Source organism: Epinephelus lanceolatus, chromosome 3 (assembly GCF_041903045.1).
Source record: "Epinephelus lanceolatus isolate andai-2023 chromosome 3, ASM4190304v1, whole genome shotgun sequence".
Lineage (NCBI taxonomy): Eukaryota > Metazoa > Chordata > Actinopteri > Perciformes > Serranidae > Epinephelus > Epinephelus lanceolatus.
The window spans coordinates 12,918,909-12,939,943 of NC_135736.1; the positions used below are offsets into that span (position 1 = coordinate 12,918,909).

At 40.2% G+C, this 21,035-nt stretch overlaps 1 protein-coding gene across 1 annotated transcript; it reads left to right on the forward strand.

Annotated features, from left to right (window-relative positions):
- Positions 1 to 7,681: 7,681 nt before the first annotated feature.
- On the forward strand, positions 7,682 to 13,719 carry mchr1a (melanin-concentrating hormone receptor 1a). Its single transcript, XM_033625291.2, has 2 exons — positions 7,682 to 8,034; positions 8,886 to 13,719. Exons 1-2 carry the CDS (start codon positions 7,968 to 7,970, stop codon positions 9,905 to 9,907), a joined length of 1,089 nt encoding a protein of 362 aa, XP_033481182.1. The 5' UTR covers positions 7,682 to 7,967; the 3' UTR covers positions 9,908 to 13,719.
- Positions 13,720 to 21,035: the final 7,316 nt, after the last annotated feature.

Below are 21,035 nucleotides of genomic sequence, written 5' to 3' on the forward strand. Positions count from 1 at the left end.
CAGCTTTGCCAAACCTCCAACTAGAGCCGCTGCCTCCATCTGCAGATTCTGGCAGACAGTTCAGCTCGTCCATTTATGGCCTCTGTCAGGAACCTGCAGCTCCCACCTCCACCTGCAGATTCTGCCAGACAGCTTGTCCAAACTTCAAACTAAGCCTCTGCAAGCAGGATGCAGCTGCAGCCTCCACCTGCAAATTCTTGCAAAAGCTTGGTCAAATGTCCAACTAAAGCCTCTGCCATCAACCTGCAGATTCTGCCAGACAGCTTGGCCAAACCTTCAACTCTGCCAGCAAGCTGCAGCTGCCGCCTCCACTTGCAGATTCTGACAGACAGCTTGGAAAAACCTACAACTAAGCCTTGGCCAGCAACATGCAGTTGGGGCTTCCTGCATATTCTGGCAGAGAGCTTGGCCAAGCCTCCATCTACAGCCTCTGCTGAATTCTGTCCTTTTGCCATGTGAAGACCTCAGCTGACCAGGGACCAGAGATGCACCAGGGACCAAAGAGCAGAGATGCATTCATAAATATAACCTTTCAGGTAAGATAGACAATCATAACTGTGTAATAATACCATACCTGGGCTGATACATTAAAGTCACCTTTCTGTTACATTCAGTTGACATCATCTTCTTCCTCTAACAGGTATTTCCACACTGTCAGATTGTGGTAGACAGCTCAGCTCGTCCATCTACAGCCTCTGCAAGCAACCTGCAGCACTTTTTTATCTATCATGATTTGACTCTATATCAGTAAATTTGGCTTGAATTGGTTTGAAAATGCTTGTTTGTCTCTCACTTTCTTACAAGTCATCAGTCACTACAAAGAGTCTTGAGTTTCAGTTCCCAATAAGCCATCAGCAAAAGCTCATCAGTCATCTGCAATTATAAAACATGTTAATGAAGTATTAATAATGGATTCATAAAGTAATCCATTGATTTTGCAGTTGTAAATGTTATAAAGTTGATTAGAAATTGATTTTGTTTTCGACGGCCTGCCATCAAAGGGTCCGATCCAACCTGCCGGATGACTTTGCACAAATAATATTGATGCAAATGTGAAGGTTAAGAGGTACCAAGTTTCCGGAGCAAATTAAAAAGTGAATATTAAACTGATACACTTAATTATTTTTTGTAAAAATTCACTCACTGTAAATGTGTTGCCTGCAACATGTTTAAAAAAAGTTGGGACAGGGGCTTGTTTGCCACTGCGTTACGTTACCTTTTAAGTCGCAATTCAGGTCTCCACAGGTGCTTTTTGTGCTCCATAATGCACCACAAATTTTCAGTGAAGACATGTCTGGACTGCAGGCCACTTTGTGTCAGTCCGTTGTGGACAAGCTCAGGCCCAGAGAATTTGGTGGCTTTTACTGTCACTTTTACTGTGTGTTAGAGTCTTAACTTGTATCTGTAGATGCAGTGACAAACTGGGTTTACGGACAGTTGTTTTCCAAAGTGTTCCAGAGCCCAAGCACTAATCTCTTTTATACAGTCATGTTAGTTTTTAATGCAGTGTTGTCTGAGGGGTCGAAGGTCATGGGCACTCAGTGTTGGTTTTCAATTTTCCCCTTACATGCAGAAATTTCTCTGGATGCTCTGAATAGTTGATGATGTTAGGCACTGTAGATGGTAAAATCCATAAATTATTTGCAGTTGTGCTTTGACAAATGTTCCTAAACTGTTGGACTACGTGTTTTTTCACTAAGTGGTAAACCTCACCCCATCCCTGCTTATGAGTGAGCCTTTCATGAAAAACAATAAGGTTTAACAGTTTAAACATTAATGATCTTTTCTTTGTCTTGTATTTAATCAAATATGGGTTAAAAAAAGATATTCCAGCCTTACCAAAATATGTTCTCTGAAATAACAATGAATAATTAATGTGGTCATATTTGAAGATATCAAACACTGTGCACAATATTGTTAATCAGCAGCTTCAGTAAAGCCTATTGCTAAAGCACTGCCAAACATTTGATTTGTTAATGGTAAGTATGGCAGAGGATAACAAAAAGGTTAAGTGTTCATGATTTTGGGGAATATGTTGGCATAAATGGAATATACTGTAATATCATGCAACTCATCATTAGATCATCATCTAAAAATAAGAATTGCCGTGTCTTCGTTACCTTGGAATGAGCCATTTATGTCTAGGGAGCAGGTCCATGTCTGTGGAGATTACCACTGCACCGCCATGTGACTACAGTAGCCCGGAACGGACAAACCAAACATTAGCTCTAGATAGGACCATCTGCGTGTTCATGTTTTTGTGTTTACAGGTTTCCAAGTTTTCATCTTGGCCACAACAGTTTAAGGCCCTTCTGTGATGAGAGCAGCGGTAAAAAACTGTTTGTTTGTTTTTTATGTGAAACTGCTTTTTCCAGTATTTTTACTGGTTTAAATCACTTGGTCCATTTCTTTTAGAGTGGAGGATAATTTAGCTCAAACCACCCTAAATATCTGGATCAGAAATAAGGTGAGCACACATTTAGTTACCACAGGAGATAGGTGAGCACACATTAGGTTGTGCTGGGCTAGCAGCCTGTCTGCGATTTTCCAAGCTGCTTTATGTGGTGTTTTTTATCTATTTTGATTAACTGCTCCATTTGTTCCACAGCATGGGAGACCTTTAGGTGAAAACCTAAAGCAGAGCACTGAAGGAATTTTAGTAGTAGTTTCAGCTGGTTGCAATCTGCAATTCTCGCCACTAGATGTCAGTAAATCCCTCTAAATCTTACACACTGTTCCTTTAAAACAATTTTGGTATAACCCTATTGTTATTGCTCTGCCAATTTAACCTGCTTCCTCAGTGGCTTCCACATTAGTTCGGTGTGGTGTTGCCAGCATCACTACACAGAAGTGGAAATGTATTGAAAAGTGAACATGTAATGACAATGAGAAGCAGACTGACTGGATGTGGAAAAACTGATACTCAGGCTGTTCATCATCTGTTTCATAAAAGCATGAACATATTCCCCTCATATTCTTATTTACACTACAAGGAAGAGAAAAATGTGGATGTGTTGTTATTTATAGGTTATTTTGCAATGGTTTTACTCTTCTGGCCCACTTGAGATCAAATTGAGCTGTACATGGCCCATGAATTAAAATGAGTTTGACACCCTTGACATAGATGTATGGCTGTTATACCACTCTAATGGACCCACAAATAAAACACCATGACACATGCTCAGCAAAAAATAACCAAGTAAATTGCTGACTGAAGGCAACAGGAACACCCAGGAAGCTTGAGACTCAGTGTATTTGTCAGGAAGCCAATTAATCCATCCCCACTCAGCTCTAGCAAAATACTTGTGTGGCTCTCTATCTGCTGGATGTGTAATCAAGAAACTGGTTGCCAACACATACTTCATGAGAAATTAATGAGACTAGTGGTAATGCTTTTTGTTATTGACACTTTTAAGGCACACTTAAACACCCACACGTCCTCCTGTTATTGCATATGTGTTAATAATTGTGTCCAACTGCAGCAGCTGTAACTGCTAGCTAGTCTGATTTATCCAGTTAATTATAACAGGTGCAGGGACCACTTTACTTGCAAGGGCATTTCCAAGTTTTGTAATGGGTGATTTAGAGTGAATGGCAGGTTTCCACATGGCTTACGCTTGATCCCAGACAGTGATCACACTGAGGGGCAACGGACCTTGAAGACTGACTGACCTTGTTCTTTCTTCCCTGTGTGTGCTGCTGGCAGTACTGTAGAGACAACCTGAGAAGCAATTTCTTAAAAGCATATGGACACATTTCCTAACTTCTGTTTACCCTACACCAAATTAGGAGTTGTAGAACATAATGTCTCTGGAAACCATGCATTGTAATTAACATTTGTTTAGTTGCAGGTAGGGATGGGTTACTGAACGGATACTGGGCACAGGCCAAGGGGCCAAATGTGTCAGGGAGTCCCTGGGCATGTGACTCAAATTAACATGTACCGACCAGGAAGAGACTCAAAATGACCACGAAGAGACACATAACAACTACAAAGAGACACAAAAGAATCACAAAGAGGTACATAAACCATAAAAAGATGCATATCAACTACAAAGACACACCAAACAACAACAGAAGGGGCAAAATCACCTCCAAGGCTGTGTCTTGCTCCAGTGTAGGAGAGGTGGTGGGGCCCTTGCATATCTGTGCCCAGGGACCCATTGTCTCATAATCCACCCATGAAAACAATTCTGTTTAGAGACATTTTCCCTCGTACTGGGAAGAAACAAAGTATCACCACTGAAAATCCATTACACGTTTACACAGAAATCACAAGGGGAAAGGGGGGAGAAACAGAATACTTTACAACAGTTGGTCCAACAGTGAATTAAAAGTTGATGCAGTGAAAACATTTCAGTTTTCGGGAGTACGGTTTGATGGCAGAATGTGAAGTGGCAGCATGAGAAAAGGGATCAATATTAAGAGGGGTCATCTTGAACTAAACCAAAATCTCCTCTCCTGATAGACAGATTAAAGCAAAATCCCCAGACAAAAGATTAATAACATAGATTAAAATGTCCTACAAGATGTCTTCTTGACCACTGTTAGAAAGTTCTGGGAGGATGATATAGGAGCAAGAGAAGTGTAATCAAAGTTTTAAAGCATAGTTGAGCTCTAAGTCCACCACTGTGCCTTTTAGGTTCTGTAAAAAGGTCTTTGGACAACTCACTGAAGGAAGTCAACCAAAAGAGTGTGAGGAAGGCATCTAATGATTTCTACTGATGGCACTTGGCACTCAAAGTGGGAAATTTGCATTTGAACTTAGACTTCCTTAGCAAATATTAGTATATTCAGAAGGGCTCAGCTTACTGATATTGTATGGGCACTTGGAGGGCACTAAACCAAATGAATGAATGATGTGCAATGAACCTCAGCAGCCTCTATCACATTAAATGAAGGAAAACTGAGGAAAAAAACAAGTGTTAGTGACAAAATAGTAAATGAATAAAGTGGGCTTCATGTGGGAATGATGGAATAGATGAAAGAACTAAAAAGGCACCAGATTGCTACAGCCTCATAACTCTATGCAAATTCGGCAGAAGGGACGAGGGAATGAGGAAAATGTCAGGCCATGTCTGATGCAGTTATCTCTGAATAGGGCCTGGGATTTAGCAAAGACTTCAAGATCGAGATTAGGTTGTTGTACTGGCTCTGCTTCATAAACACCCAGACTGAAAGTGTGAGTGTGGGGAGCCTGAAGAGTGTGACACATGTTTTTTTGATGTGAAATAGATTCAGCAAGCAAAGGCAGCAGTTGTAAGACGATCTTTCAGAACTCTGAGAGGCTTCAGTTTTCTGACTTCTTCGATGGCTGGAGGAAAACTAAGAGGTTGCAGGATGATGACTGGCTCTGAATACAAGCAAATATTTTTGAAGCAATAATAATGTTGCTCAGACTACGGACAGCAATGTGTTGTTGGTGCATCTAACCTGTCGGAGCAAATGAAGAAGAAGGTAATGAAGATGAAGGGTAGCAGAGGCATGCTGCCCAAGATAACAGCACATTTCTTTTAATATGCAGCAGGATTTTGATGGGAGAATAAACAAAATCATGGAGTGACAACATCACTGATAATAAACAAAATCTATATACTTCAAGTTTTCAAGTACAGGGAGTACCTGCAGTCTGTTTTAAACCATGCATCCAAAATGATTTGTTTTGTTTTTAATACTTCCTCATGTACACACCCACACAAACCTCCAACAGGGAATCAGGCTTACCAATAATCATTAAATCAAGGGAATAGTTTGGATCTTTTCAAGTAGGGTTGTATGAAGTACTTATTTATAATATACTGCTGCTGAGGGATCAGCAACAAAACATATTTCAACCACCTAAAGAAGTCACACCTAAAACCACTGATATCAATTTTAGTGGATGCTTTGTTTAGAATATATTCCATTACATGGTTTGCTTCAAAGCCCAACTCTGTTGAGAAAAACAGTAATTTTACATCACTCAACACAGGAGCTGCTGGTCTGCAGCTGCCTCAATCGGTTGTTTTGTTTGTGATGTTGACTGACTTTAGCATTTTAAAAGGTTTAATTCACCAAAGTCACACAGTAACACAAGTCATCTAAGTGACCGAGGCAGCGGTAGACCAGCTGTTCCTGTGTTCAGTGAGCCAAAATGACTGTTTTTGTGAATAGAGTCTGGTGGCTTTGATGAGAGCGTAGATGGGGAACAGCTTCTTCATGGACATGGGCTGTCTGATGGAAAAGTAAAGCAGTGGGAACGCTCTCAACATGTTGTACACTTACACAACTGTTACAGATTTTGAGATGGGACTTTTTTAGGTGGCTAAAATGTTTTGCTTCTGGCCTCGTCCACAGCAGTACAATGCTTTGCTTCTGTGTTGACACCACTCTCCACACTGGGAGCACACCGACATTCATCTACTGCATATAATACACTTACTATGGATAAGTACCCTGTACAACCCCACTTCATTCAATGCACAAAGGTACAAATTTTATATACTCAGATTCTTGTTCCCACAGTGCTCATTAACTTAAAAAGTGCAGTCCAGCAGTGTAGAGTTGGAAAAAAAATTAAATTGGAATTAAATTCTTAATTATTTCTTAATTATTTCTCTTTAAATTAAACTCTGGAGAGTCTGAATAGTTTTCATTCTTTGTTATTACAGCTGTACAGTATCTCATGCTCACAGGCTGCTGCTCATCTATTGGACATGATGCAATATTTCACTTTAAAAACCCTCTGACCATCTCCAGGGTGTGCAAACTATATTTAAGATAGATGATCTTAGCTTAAAATCGTTGCTGCAGTGCCAGTTTTCTTAGTTAGCTTTACAACAGATGCAAAAACTCCCCGGCATGTAATAATGTTCCCATGCAAGTGTAGAGCATTCACACACACACACACACACACAATCTTGTTTACTCCACCTACAGCCAGTGAATCCCAGATTCTAATTTATCCAAACCCCAGAAAAGACTACACCACTAATTGTCCCACGGTGTACAAATAAATCACTAGGCCTATATGTAATGCACTGGCCTTTCACAAACACCTATTTATGAAGCACCAACCTTGTTATGGTCACATCCGGTTTTCATGAGGGAGACGTGTGAGGACTCCAAATGGGAGACAGTAAGGCCATCTAGTGGTTCAGAGTGGAAAACGACATATTTCAGGGCTGGTTCAAGCTCCAACCCTGGCAGCAATTTGCAAGGATACCGTGGATTCATTTGTAGTGACAGGAACACCTGTTGCTCATTGCCTGCTCAGCCCCAAACTGGCGATGGCTGCTGGCTGCTGAGATATGTTGAGACACGTCAAAGCAACACTGAGTGGCAAAAATAGACTTCAAAAATGTGTTTGGGCAGGAAGCAAATAAGCGTCTTCTTAATTTGCGCTTTCCTTTACACTTGTATTCTACAGTTACTTTAAATCCCATGGGACACTATGGTTGCTTTTTTTATCTTGGAAAACCGCACTCCTCATTTCTGTTTTCTTAAATTGCCGTGTTTGATAATAGGAGCTGATCGATGTGTGAGCACACAAATCCCCATCAGCCTCGCCCTGAGATAACAAAAAACACATGTTGACCAATAGTCTCCAGGGAAGAGCTTTTACGCACGCGCGCGCACACAACCCTCCGAGGGAGATCATATCAGCTACAGGCAATCAGTTTTCTAATCCGATTGACACCTACAGCGCGGTCGCAGCTCCGGTGAGAGCGTCACAGACTCCGAGAGAAGGGCTCTCCAGCCACTCGCCGAGGAGCGGCTTTATCGTCACTGACGGCACAGACAGAGCGCACTGGACTGCGCAGAGGATGGCACAAGATATATGCGCCGTAAAGAATTTTGCCACTTAATGAGGGATATCTGAAATAAATCTTTAAAAGTAAGGAGGCATTTTATTTGCAGGCTTCTGCAGATGCAGTTTACTCGGGAAGCAGACACTTGGTGATACTTTTAACTTGGATATACTTTGAATGTTACCGATGGATTTCTTAAACGATTCAAATTTTTCCCTCGGAGACACTAATTCAACAATAACAGGTAGGTTGGTGAGCAGCCGGCGTACCGGTAATATGATGCAGTTACAACAACATTGTTTCACACCCTTAGAAGCATCACAGTTTCATTCAGCGTTATTAAAACAACAAAAATCAAAAGGGTGTATGCTTTTCTATTTCATTTTTTTTCTTCTACATCTCCAAGTTACCTTATGTCTTAATTAAATTTAAAAAAAATCAAACCAGCTTTCATAGTCTATTGCACACATTCAGACTGCAGTGAATCTCTGTCACAGCCTGATGTGTTGGATGACAAATGTGAAAGATAACTACCATCATCTCATCAATTATAACTTGCTGAAAGGGTTAGTGATTTATACATTTTAGTATTAAATAATAATAATTTCTGTAACTTTTTTTGTTTAATATTCTTACACATTACATACCTGCATATTTTAAGGTCTACTCTTCTATTCGTCTTTATTCTAACATGTATAAATGATTACAGACCTCTGCTCCCATCGTCGTCTGTCTTTGCTTTGTGCTGTGTTGAAGGAGCCAACACGCACATATGCACACACACACACAAATCAATAATTTCTACACTGATATTAATCAGCAGCCTAAAAGCATGGTGAGAAAATGGTCAGTGTAGGTTCTGATAATAGATCTGCCTGCGTAATAATCCCCTTACAAACCAGTATTGTTAGTCAGGGGACACTGCTGCTCTCACCAATTGTTCCATGTATCATTGTGACATAACAACTATTATATGCAGTGTATACCAACATAATGTAAGATTTCTTATGCTTAAATACAGTGCACAATACAGCATGATAACTGAGTGTTTTTGCCATCTATTGAACTGCCCCTCCTTCCTCCTCTTGTCTCCAGCTGTAGATGGGGCCCTTCACTGCAGTGCTGTCCTCCCAGTCATCTTTGGCATCATCTGCTTTCTAGGTATCATAGGAAACTGTATTGTCATCTACACCATCATGAAGAAGACCAAGTGTCGCACAAAGCAAACTGTCCCAGACATCTTTATTTTAAATTTGTCAATTGTTGATCTCCTGATTCTCCTTGGGATGCCATTCCTCATCCACCAGCTGCTGGGCAACGGCTCCTGGCATTTTGGAGCTGCAATGTGTACGGTCATCACTGCGCTTGACTCCAATAGCCAGATTGTCAGTACTTACATTCTCACTGCAATGACCTTTGACCGTTACTTGGCTACTGTCCATCCCATACGCTTCAACTACATCCGCACACCGTGTGTGGCAACGCTGGTCATCGGCCTGGTGTGGTCGCTGTCTTTGCTCACCATCATCCCTGTGTGGATGTACGCAGGCCTGATGCCTCTGCCAGATGGCCTGGTGGCTTGTGCTCTCCTTCTGCCTGATCCAGTCACCAACACATACTGGTTTACACTTTACCAGTTCTTCTTGGCATTTGCTATACCTTTGGCCATCATCTGCCTTGTGTTCTTCAAGATCCTCCAGCACATGTCCACCAGCGTGGCACCACTGCCTCCACGGAGTTTGAGGGTGCGCACCAGGAAGGTGACCCGGATGGCAGTGGCCATCTGCTTGGCTTTCTTCATCTGTTGGGCCCCTTACTACATCCTTCAGCTGGTCCATCTAGGGGTGCAGGAGCCAAGCCTGGCTTTCACCTACACCTACAACATAGCCATTAGCATGGGATATGCTAACAGTTGCATCAACCCATTCCTCTACATTATCCTCAGTGAGACCTTCAAGAGGCAGTTTCTCAGGGCTGTACGCCCGGTTAATAGGAAGTTCCGTGTGAACCCGAGCACCACAGATGGTGGCAGTGTCAGCGTGAGAATGATACCTGAAGGGGCTCAGCAGGAGCATGCCTCTGAGGAGATTGTACCACCCAATGGTGCCCCACAATGACATCAAAATAACTTCACTATGTATCTCTGTGGATCTGTGTAACTGATAGTTACTCTGAATGGCTTATCAGCACATGAACACATATTGTCTCTGGACAGTAACATTTCCGCATGAACTCCAATCAACCATTTTATTTATACAATGTGTTTGCTATTTCAGGCAAGACCTGAATATAAATGTTCTTTTCTGTCATTCACAATCATGCAAAGTGCATCATCACTGATTTACCTAACTGTGTGAAAAACTAACCAGCCTTTTCTTACTGTGCTTGAACACACTTCAGTTTAGCCATTTCCACCTGCAAAAAACACTCACCTTTTTATAAATGGGACGCTCACACTATAGTCAAGTTGGTGTTTATATTTTGCTGAACCTGTCTGTTCAAAGTATACTTTAATATGTCTTGAGTTTGCACATATGCAGCAGAGAAAAAAACACTCACTTATAGTTTTCTTGAGTTGAACATATGCATGACAATCCTATAAGCTTCCTATGGAAAATGAAGGGTAAATATTTATTTAAACAAATGCGTCACTTGGCTGTGTTAAATACAAGTAAGAGGGTGAAGCAGACTGGGAGGTCTCTCAGTATAAAAGGTGTATTCAGACTGAATGCAAAGTAAATTCATCCTGCAGCCTGTCTTTTTAGCCGTGTTTTTTAACAGCAAACGGCAAGTGGACAAGGCGTGTTGACTCCCAGTCCACCTCTTCTCTGCTCTAGTCTCTGTATAGCTATAAAGGAAATTTATACAGCTTGGGTTGTCACGCATAAATGTTATAGGGGAGAAATATTCAACCTCTGCAGAGATGTTTTTGCCTCAATTCATGGCAGCTCAAACCTGTTAACTTGTCTGTAATATCAATGCGTCTTTGCCGACATGCTGTTATGTGGTAACAAGTAAATACTACATTATAAATATGCACACATCAACACACATGTCACGTTTAATATAAGAAGACTGTGCACTCTCACTACACACATTCAGTACAATATCACTGTGGACATCCTTGCAGAATACCAAGCAGATGCTTGTTCCTATGACCGCTTTACTGAATGATGGGAAGAAATGTATGAAATGAGTTATGAGCTTCAGGAGTTTGTGTATAAAGACTTTAAAAGTTGGTCCCCACGTTTTGATAATACATTCATCGTTTGTTCTGGTGTCCCTCTGTGATTTTTTGATGTAATTTCTATGTTTGAAGAACAGACTGGATAATGCAACTGGAGATAATGTCTCCTCAGATGATATCTTGTTAAATATCAGAATGCATTAGATATGTCTCTGCGCACAACAATGAAAGGGAGTCCATTAGCAGCAAAGTTTTGAGGAATCGTGATACAACATTCTTATAAACTTATTCTCCTCTTGTGAAAAAAAAGACAGTTTGTAATATGACTTTTAGACAAATGATTGTATGACTCATCACAGTAGTAACAGGGCTTCAGCTTCCAATCAGGGGTGATTTAAAGTCCACTGTGTAGGATTTAAAGGCATCTATTGGCAAAAATGGTATATGATATTCATAACTATGTTTTCCTTCATGTTCATTCATATATCTACCTTGTGTTTATTCATTCATTTCCGTAACCGCTTACCCTCTTGAAGGTCGCAGGGGGGCTGGAGCCTATCCTAGCTGACATTGGGCGAGAGGCAGGGTACACCCTGGACAGGTTGCCAGACTATCGCAGGGCTGACACATAGAGACAGACAACCATTCACACCTACAGCCAAGTTAAAGCCACCAATTAACCCATCCCCAACCTCCATGTCTGTGGACTGTGGGAGGAAGCTGGAGTGCACGGAGAAATCCCACGCTGACACAGGGAGAACATGCCTCTACCAGAACTCCGCACAAAAGGGCTCCCTCCCGGGATCAACTGCTGTGAGGCGACAGTGCTAACTACTACACCACCGCACCGCCTACCTTGTGTTTAGATAAGGATGAAATAAACAAAACAAAAACTATATTATGGCTCGAACAGTTACCTTAGAATGAGCTGTTTTTATCCACCTATGGAGCAGGTCCTTTCCCACAGAGTCTGCCACGTTGTTTCTACAGTAGCCCAGAACGGACAAACAGAACACTGGCTTAAGATAGGACCATTAGTGTTTTCTTGTTTTTATGTCGGCCACTGTAGTTCTCCTACACGTTTGGCACACGGGAGATGTCCTGCAGCCTGACTGCTAGATGCCACAAAATCCTACACACTGGACCTTTTCTCTTGTTTGAACAGTGCGATAAAACAACAAATACATACAGGATTTGGTTAAAAACCCAAAAGAACTCACCTCTACTAGGCAGTTTTGGGTTTGAACCATACTGTAAAAATAATGGATGTAGCTAACGTGATGTCACCCATTGGTTTGTGGACTCCCATTTTGGATCCTTGAGTTTGGCATTTCAGCTGTTGCCTTCTTGGTTTTTTGGAGCCAGAAATGACCATATTTGGGTAAGAGGGTGGAACTGTGGTAGAGTGAGGGTTGGATCTGACTGAGAAACCAAGGACACAATCGGCAGACTCCCTGTCACTCAAAGCAGCCAACCCTTAATTTTGTGAAACTTTAAGCCTTAATGAAATGTAAACGTGTAAGTTATAAAAAAAATTCAACCCTGTACAGTTGTCATGAAGGTTGAAATTAGCTATAAAGATCAACACTGCTTTTTGTACCAGGCTGTAAACATGTTTATTTCTGCCGTGAAGCTGTCCATTTTAACATGGGTGTCTATAAGGATTGACTGGCTTCTGGAGCCAGCCTCAAGTGGTTATTTAGAGGAACTGTAGTGTTTGGCACTTTGTGTTGGCCTTAATTTTTCAACCCCATAGGGCTGCTGCATGGTTTGAACCCACTGGCTTGCTTGGGCCCTTCTTTGTGGAGTTTGCATGCAGTTCCTGTTCTCCTTGGGTTCTCCATCTCTTTGCCGCAGACCAAAGACATGCAAGTTAGGCTAACTGTTGATTCTAAATTGCATTGGTTGTGAGAATTTGGGGTTTTGTCATTTTTCTGAAACAATTCCACAAAAAATGCTGACACTGGAAGAATCCTTGCAAATCTGATTCACCGAACTTAGCATGAATAAAAATAATGCAATTGAGAGACATTTTTACAAGCCCAAAGAAGAAAAAATCTACAAGCATTAAAGATTGTGGAAAGGGTCATTTGTCAAGCAGTGAAAGTTGCTGCATTTTCAGTATTGATTCAATGTGAAGTTCAAGGCCACGAATATCAATGAAGGGCTGTACTCTGGATATCTGAATGGATATGTCAAATCTATAACAGCCATTTAGCCAATGATGTGTTGTAATGTTGTCGTACTGATATCAAGTCATATTATAATTTGATATGTATATTTACGATGCTGTAATTATATGTTTGAGAAGGGTTATTCATGTAAATATAAAATATGTTTAACACTGGATATGAAACTCAGGGTTTCTCAACCTTTTTCTTGCCTGTGACCCAGTTCTCAGTCTTGACTTGATGCCAGCAATTAGAGTTGTGAAGTTTTTGTAGGAGTTGCCTATTTTTGTATTGCATTTTTAAGCGGGCAAAGGAAGCTCTGAATGTATTGCACACAGAAGTTATGATATAGATTCACCTTTTTTTTAAAATTAAAAACTAAATCAAACACTTCTCTTCGTCTTAAAAATCCCCTACCTGTTAATCAAACCACACCCTGTGGGGTCCCGACACCAAGGATGAGAAACTCTGGTGTAACTGTTGTTTGTTATGAAGCAAAAAGAAAAAAAAAGTTAATGTCAAAACATGAGCAGCTTTGCTTTATTTGCTTAATCGTCGACAAAACAATACATTGTGGGCCTCTCTGTCTGTACTGTTGTGAGTATTGACAACTTAATAAATCAATATTGTACAAGAAACATTAAAAAATTGTCTGAAACTGTTCATTGTTTTTACCAAGTTTGCTTTTTGTGTGCATTGCTATTTTATGTTATCAATATTTAACACGTTAAGCTTAAGTCCTCAGATGTTCATAGCTATAGTGGAAAAGTCACTTGTGAATTTGATGTAGTTAAAAAACAACAACAAATATATGTGTTTAGAGGGCATCAAATACCACCACTTTGTCACACCCCTTGGCATGTGATATCAACACCAAAGGCAACCTTTAACATGCTTGAGATGCACCAGGCTTTCTCCAATGTAAAACCGCCAGCAATGCTTGACGCAAAGCAACTGATGTAGTATAAAGAGTGAGAAAGTCTGCATTGGCCTGGAGGGAAGTGTGGTGGAAACAAAAGTGGACTTTCATCCTGGAGACTGCACTTTTTATCCCATGTGAAACCAAAAGTCAATGTCGTTTTAACGTCATGTTACACAGTCTACATACGGTTATCATGCACTGGCATCAGTCATTTTAATCAGGAGAGACAGAAGAATGAAATAAAGATAAGGTTTAATGCAGATTATACATGAACAGATCAACAGATGATTTGTGCTGGTAAGATTTTAACAAAGTCTTAGACACCAGGGAGGAGATCTCCCCAGAGGGAGATTATTTGTGGTCGTAGGACATCTAAGCGGCAGCAAGATAAATCCCCCCATGGAGTCAAGACACTGGTGGAGGTGGTGGTGGCTGATAACTTTGGTTGATGACTGCTGAGGTGAATAGAAGCCACATCTGAGAAGACTAGGTGGTGATGGGGAGGTGGAGGGTAAGCACAGCAGCAGCAGCAGCATGAAAGGGACTGTGAGCAGAAAAAGAACCATATTTAAAATGCGGAGCAGTGAGATGACGGAAAGGGTGTGTCACTGTGTTGTTGGTTGATTGTGTGTCAGCAGTAGAACAGCTGATAATCGATTGACAGCCCCAGACACTGACAGCCAGAGATGCATGAGCATGAGCTTGCATGCAAGGAGTAAATGACAGGGTGAGGAAGAAAGTTAAAGCCTAAGAATGAAAAAGTGTTGTCTTCCTGACTGAACCTTCGCTAGAGCTTCATGTGATGCATTTACGCCATGTCACGTATACATGTATAGTAGTTTTGTTGCCTAAACCCAGCCACAGCTGTGTAGTCCAGATGGAAATAGGAGTCCACGTGCACCCCCCGAATTTTTTTGTGGTACCTGATTTTCCTTAATCCTTAAAGTGTCTGTTTTCAGATTTTGCCAGGTACCAAGCTGAAATAATGTCCCAATGGCTTCATTTTTAACCCTTTATTGCACCTATCCCCAAGCGGAAAAAGAAAAACAAGATACAGAAAGTGGTGTAACTTTTGAAGTAAACAACATACAGAGATAAATTTTGCTTGTTTTTAATTGTTAATTTCAACTATATTTTCCTTTTTTTCATGCACCTGGGGTGAAAAAAATGTCACCACTTGTTTTGTTTTTTTATCATTTAAGTGTCTATTTTAAGATTATAATAGCTAGCAGACTGAAATAATGTCCCATGGGGTTTATTTTTAACAGTTTATTACACCTATACCAAATCCAAAGAAATTGAAAATAGCTTGGCTTTTGAAGTAAACAACACAGAGAGACAAGTGAACACATTTTTCCATACAATTCTGACACAAGGAATTAAATGGAATGGTTATTTTTGACATTTGACAACTTTATTTCTGGACAAAAACAGCAAAAAAAAAGTACATTTGACAACTATATTTTCCTATTTTCATGCGCATAGAGTGATTTTTTTTTCATTACCTGTTTTTCCTTAACTATTTAAGTGGCTATTTTAAAATTATACATAGCAGACTAAAATATAGGCTAATGTCCCCTGGGGGTTATTTTTAACAGTTTATACTATCCTGAACCTGAAGAAATTGAAAATAGCTTTGCTTTTGAAGTAAACATGTTTCTATACAATTCAGACTCAAGGAATTCAATAAAATGGGTAGGCTTAGCCTACTAATAACATTTCAAACCATACTGACTATTTCTGGGAGGGAGGGGGACAAACAAAAAGAAAAATACAGAAAAGGGCCAAATTCTGTAGGTGCCAACTTTGGTGTCGGTTGGGACAGTGGGCCTGCACCTTGCGACTGTAAGATGGTTGTCTCCCACTGCTCTCTCTTTTGGAACAATTTCAAGAATGAGAAGAAAAAAAGTAAGCATTTGACCCTTTTATTAAGATATTTAGTCATGGACAAGCCTACACGTAATTTTCCTATACAGTTTTATCATACAGAAATAGAGTCTGCATGAATTTTCTTGACTAGCTAGTGATGGTAGCTAGTTAGTTAGTTAGTTAGTTAGTTAGTTAGTGCTAATGTTTTCTCTATTTTCAAGCTGATTGAATAGGCCTATACTTACTAACCACGGGAAAAAGCACAAACTGTAACACAGCTGAAGTGCCTTTATTTTACATGTCCCAGCTCTTTCTGAGTATGGTCATTTTACCACACTTAGCACATGCAAGGGAGGGCACAGCGAGAGGTTATCATATCTACACAGTATTCGTGATATGAGACTCTGAACCAGCCACTTTGCCTCAGCCGTATGAAGGATATTTGTGACCAGATACCATTGACATTGGAGGGCTTGCCTTTGGATGAAACTGGCTATCATCAAAACTGCTATTAAAGCTTTACAGGGAAATTGGGTGGTTTAACAGTGTCAAAGACCTCTATATCTGGTGAATCATCATCATCATCAATAAAGGACTCCCTACGCCAGCTCAAATCTCTGTCAAATCAATCTGAAGGGACTCAGTGTTCCTTCTTGTTTCCAAATCAGCACATTTTCTGTGACAAGATAAAAACCAAGGTCAAGGGCAAAACTGAAAAGCTCACAAAGTTTCAGAGGTGGAAACACAAGGAACTGGCCTGGAAAGTCATCGAACGTAGAGCACAGGAATTGAATATAGAGGCTCTATACCGCAAGGTGCAGGGCAAGGACCTCTTTGCAATGGAAGCCAAGTATCATCCATCATGTAGGAACAACTTGTATATGAAGAAACTTCTTCATATAAGTTGGACAGGAATCTTAGCTGGACAACCTCTTTGCATCAAAGTCAAGGTTTTCTTAATCCAATGTGTGGACACAATCATAATCACCACTCACTCACTCACTCACTCACTCACTCACTCTCACCCACACATTGATGTAGCCTACTGTGCTTGTGCTCTACGTTCGATGACTTTCCAGGCCAGTTACTTGTGTTTCCAACTCTGAAACTTTGTAAGCTTTTCAGTTTTGCCCTTGAGCTTGGTTTTTATTTTGTCACAGAAAATGTGCTGATTTGGAAACAAGAAGGAACACTGAGTCCCTTCAGATTGATTTGACAGAGATTTGAGGTGGCGTAGGGAGTCCTTTATTGATGATGATGATGATGATGATGATTCACCAGATATAGAAGCCTGACACTTTTAAACCACCCAGTTTCCCTGTTGCAGTTTTGATGATAGCCAGTTTCATCCAAAGGCAAGCCCTCCAATGTCAATGGTATCTGGTCACAAATATCCTTCATACGGTATGGCAAATTAGCTGGTTCACAGAGTCTCATATCACGAATACTGTGTAGATATGATAGCCTCTTGCTGTGCCCTCCCTTGCATGCGCTAAGTGTGGTAAAATGACCATACTCAGGAAGAGCTGGGACATGTAAAATACATGATAGGGACTGAATCTTCTTTTGAGGCACTTCAGCTGTGTTACACTTTGTGCTTTTTCCCGTGGTTAGTAAGTATAGGCCTATTCAATCAGCCTGAAAATAGAGAAAACATTAGCACTAACTAACTAACTAACTAACTAACTAACTAGCTACCATCATTAGCTAGTCAAGAAAATGCATGCAGACTCCATTTCTGTATGATAAAACTGTATAGGAAAATTACGTGTAGGCTTGTCCATGACTAAATATCTTAATAAAAGGGTCAAATGCTTACTTTTTTTCTTCTCATTCTTGAAATTGTTCCAAAAGAGAGAGCAGTGGGAGACAACCATCTTACAGTCGCAAGGTGCAGGCCCACTGTCCCAACCGACACCAAAGTTGGCACCTACAGAATTTGGCCCTTTTCTGTATTTTTCTTTTTGTTTGTCCCCCTCCCTCCCAGAAATAGTCAATATGGTTTGAAATGTTATTAGTAGGCTAAGCCTACCCATTTTATTGAATTCCTTGAGTCTGAATTGTATAGAAACATGTTTACTTCAAAAGCAAAGCTATTTTCAGTTTCTTCAGGTTCAGGATAGTATAAACTGTTAAAAATAACCCCCAGGGGACATTAGCCTATATTTTAGTCTGCTATGTATAATTTTAAAATAGCCACTTAAATAGTTAAGGAAAAACAGGTAATGAAAAAAAAATCACTCTATGCGCATGAAAATAGGAAAATATAGTTGTCAAATGTACTTTTTTTTGCTGTTTTTGTCCAGAAATAAAGTTGTCAAATGTCAAAAATAACCATTCCATTTAATTCCTTGTGTCAGAATTGTATGGAAAAATGTGTTCATTTGTCTCTCTGTGTTGTTTACTTCAAAAGCTAAGCTATTTTCAATTTCTTTGGATTTGGTATAGGTGTAATAAACTGTTAAATAAACCCCATGGGACATTATTTCAGTCTGCTAGCTATTATAATCTTAAAATAGACACTTAAATGATAAAAAAAAAACAAACAGGTGGTGACATTTTTTTTTCACCACAGGTGCATGAAAAAAAGGAAAATATTTTGTTTTTCTTTTTCCGGTTGGGGATAGGTGCAATAAAGGGTTAAAAATGGAGCCTTTGGGACATTATTTCAGCTTGGTACCTTGCAAAATCTGAAAATTACCATTTTTCAGTGTTAAGAACTCATACTTTGAATTAAAAATGATGTGCTAGAGTGCATAAAAAAGCTCAAAAGTTTATTTATCAAAAAAGAAATGATAAAAAAAGAAAAAAAATCTGAGGGGAGGATTCCTGTAGATCTCCCTATGTGCGGGCTAACAGGTGATTAAGCCCATGGCATCAAAATTTCATTCCAGCTAAGTACACAAAGTTGGCAACTCTTGGCAACATGAGATTGAATGAGGTAACTGAACACCCTGCTGTATTAATGATCTTGGACCCTATATGGAATAGCATACCAGTTTGATGTGCAAGCACAAAGACGTCCTTACGTTGCCAGGACTTAGTGTCATGCCTTTTATCTTTCTAATTATTCCACTTTTTGAAGTGTAATTTAGCAGCCATCAAGAAACGTGCAGTATCAGCACGAGACTGCAGATGAAAGGCCATGTTGTCTCTCCCCTGCCACCTTATCAAGAGTATGAAAGAAAATACCCTAATTTACCCTACAAAAAGTTTTAGATGAAATTCAGAATAAAGCACCATTTAACATAACCCTTTGGCACAGTGTGAGAATGTTACTTTAGTCACAGAACTTTTCCCCAGAAATACAGTGGTTACAGAAGACTTATTGGGGTAAGTCTGATCCACAAAATCGGCAGCAGTGAGCACTTTTTTCAGACTTTATTGCAGATAAGAGTTTTGTTTGTGTTCATAGCCTTGAAGGTTATGTGGATGTTAGGGTCAGGGAATTCAACCAGTGCTTTCAGGATTTTGTTGCCATTCAGAACAACACCTGTCTCTCTTCATTCCCCTCCTCCCACACTTCTAACATTCTCCAAAATAATCTAACTGGCTCCGTCTGCCTGTCTTTTCAAGTTCACTTTACTGAGACTGCCATTGCCTACAGCATCACTATCTGTTCAGACACCAGACTAGTTCCACCACGAGATGAGGATTCAGATGATTGAGACTGGGATATTAATGCTCAGCTCTCTGGATGACCTCCTACATGTAAGTGTTCTTCTTGGGCACTCACTGTAAAAAATTAATTAGAACTTATAAACCTAACACATCCTTTGAGCAGCACCCGGACGGAGACTTGGGATCGGTTTGGACTGAGAAGAAAGGCGGCTGATGATGACAATGTATAAAAATAACCCCTGTTCTCAGAAAGAAGTCTGTGGTGTGCTTAGGAGGAGAATAGGATGAGGAATGGTAAGAAGAACTGGAGCAAGATTTTAAATTAACATGCATGCGGTGTACCAGTCAAAATAAAACAAGCCTGAACTGATGGTCTAATGTACGTAGTTTAATTTGTTCTTTATTAACTCCATAGACCGATGTAAGACCTAACAGAAATTGAACTAAAGAAGACAAAGCAATACATTAAACTTTGCCATGATAGCACCAAAGAGTTAGCAAATACACAAGAGAATTCTAATTATAAGACAATTAGGCACAAATAAATGCAGTTCGTACCTCGTCGCCCTCTTGACTGGAGCTGAACTCTCCCTGTTTGTCCTTCCTTACTACTTCTTTATCTTCTGTGTTGTTTATCTCCATCTTAGCGTTACAGCACCATTTACCTTTTAGTCAGTGTCCCTCTGTAACCGCTATGCCTACTATCTTTTCAAAATAAAAGCACTTGTGTGTATATTGTAATACATTACAGCTACTGCACATTGGGGTCACTTACAATACAATATTTCTCTGCACCCCAATACTAAGAAATAAGTCTGTCTAAAATATAACTGTTGACCTCCAGAACCTTACACCAAGTGGAGGAGAACAACCAAGCATTGCCATTAACAGACCATCGCCTCAATTCCAGTACAACTACCACCTGGTCAGCCCAATCGCCAGAAGAAAATTTTGGTATTGTTGTAAACCCTCAATATATGTCATTTGCATGTTTCATGTGTACCATATTAAAATTTCAAAACTGACGTAGTATATGAGCTGACCTTGTCATCTCAGGGTGGAGAGGACGATGTGTCACGTAGGCGAGATGCCTGCAAAACTGCAGACCTCTGTTTAAGACCATCAAACAACAAAATTGGTTGTATTTTTGCGAGACATGCCTGTGTTTCCAGCAACTTTTTGCCACCAAACATGCATTTTGTGGTGACCCATTGCTGTTTTTCTACCAGGGATAGTGCCCCATCAAAGCATTTTCTTTTTTTAGCGAGACATCATTGCAGTTCCACCTAGGGCTGTCCCTCCAAAAGTGGGTATTTAAGCCAAAACATGATCTTTTCCTAACCATAACCAAGTGGTTTTCATGCCTAAACCTACCCCCATGTTAACCACAGCATTGCTGAAAGGTGAAGTGTCAACACGTCACACTTGTAGGCTTTTACTGCTTCCAGCAAAGCTTAATTTTGACTATCTTTGTT

What these genes read in the sequence shown, in the direction of transcription:
- mchr1a (XM_033625291.2), top strand. Translation starts at nt 7,968, where the DNA reads ATGTTACCGATGGATTTCTTAAACGATTCAAATTTTTCCCTCGGAGAC. An exon ending in CACTAATTCAACAATAACAG is followed by an intron (nt 8,035 to 8,885) that starts GTAGGTTGGTGA and finishes TCTTGTCTCCAG; the next exon opens with CTGTAGATGGGGCCCTTCAC.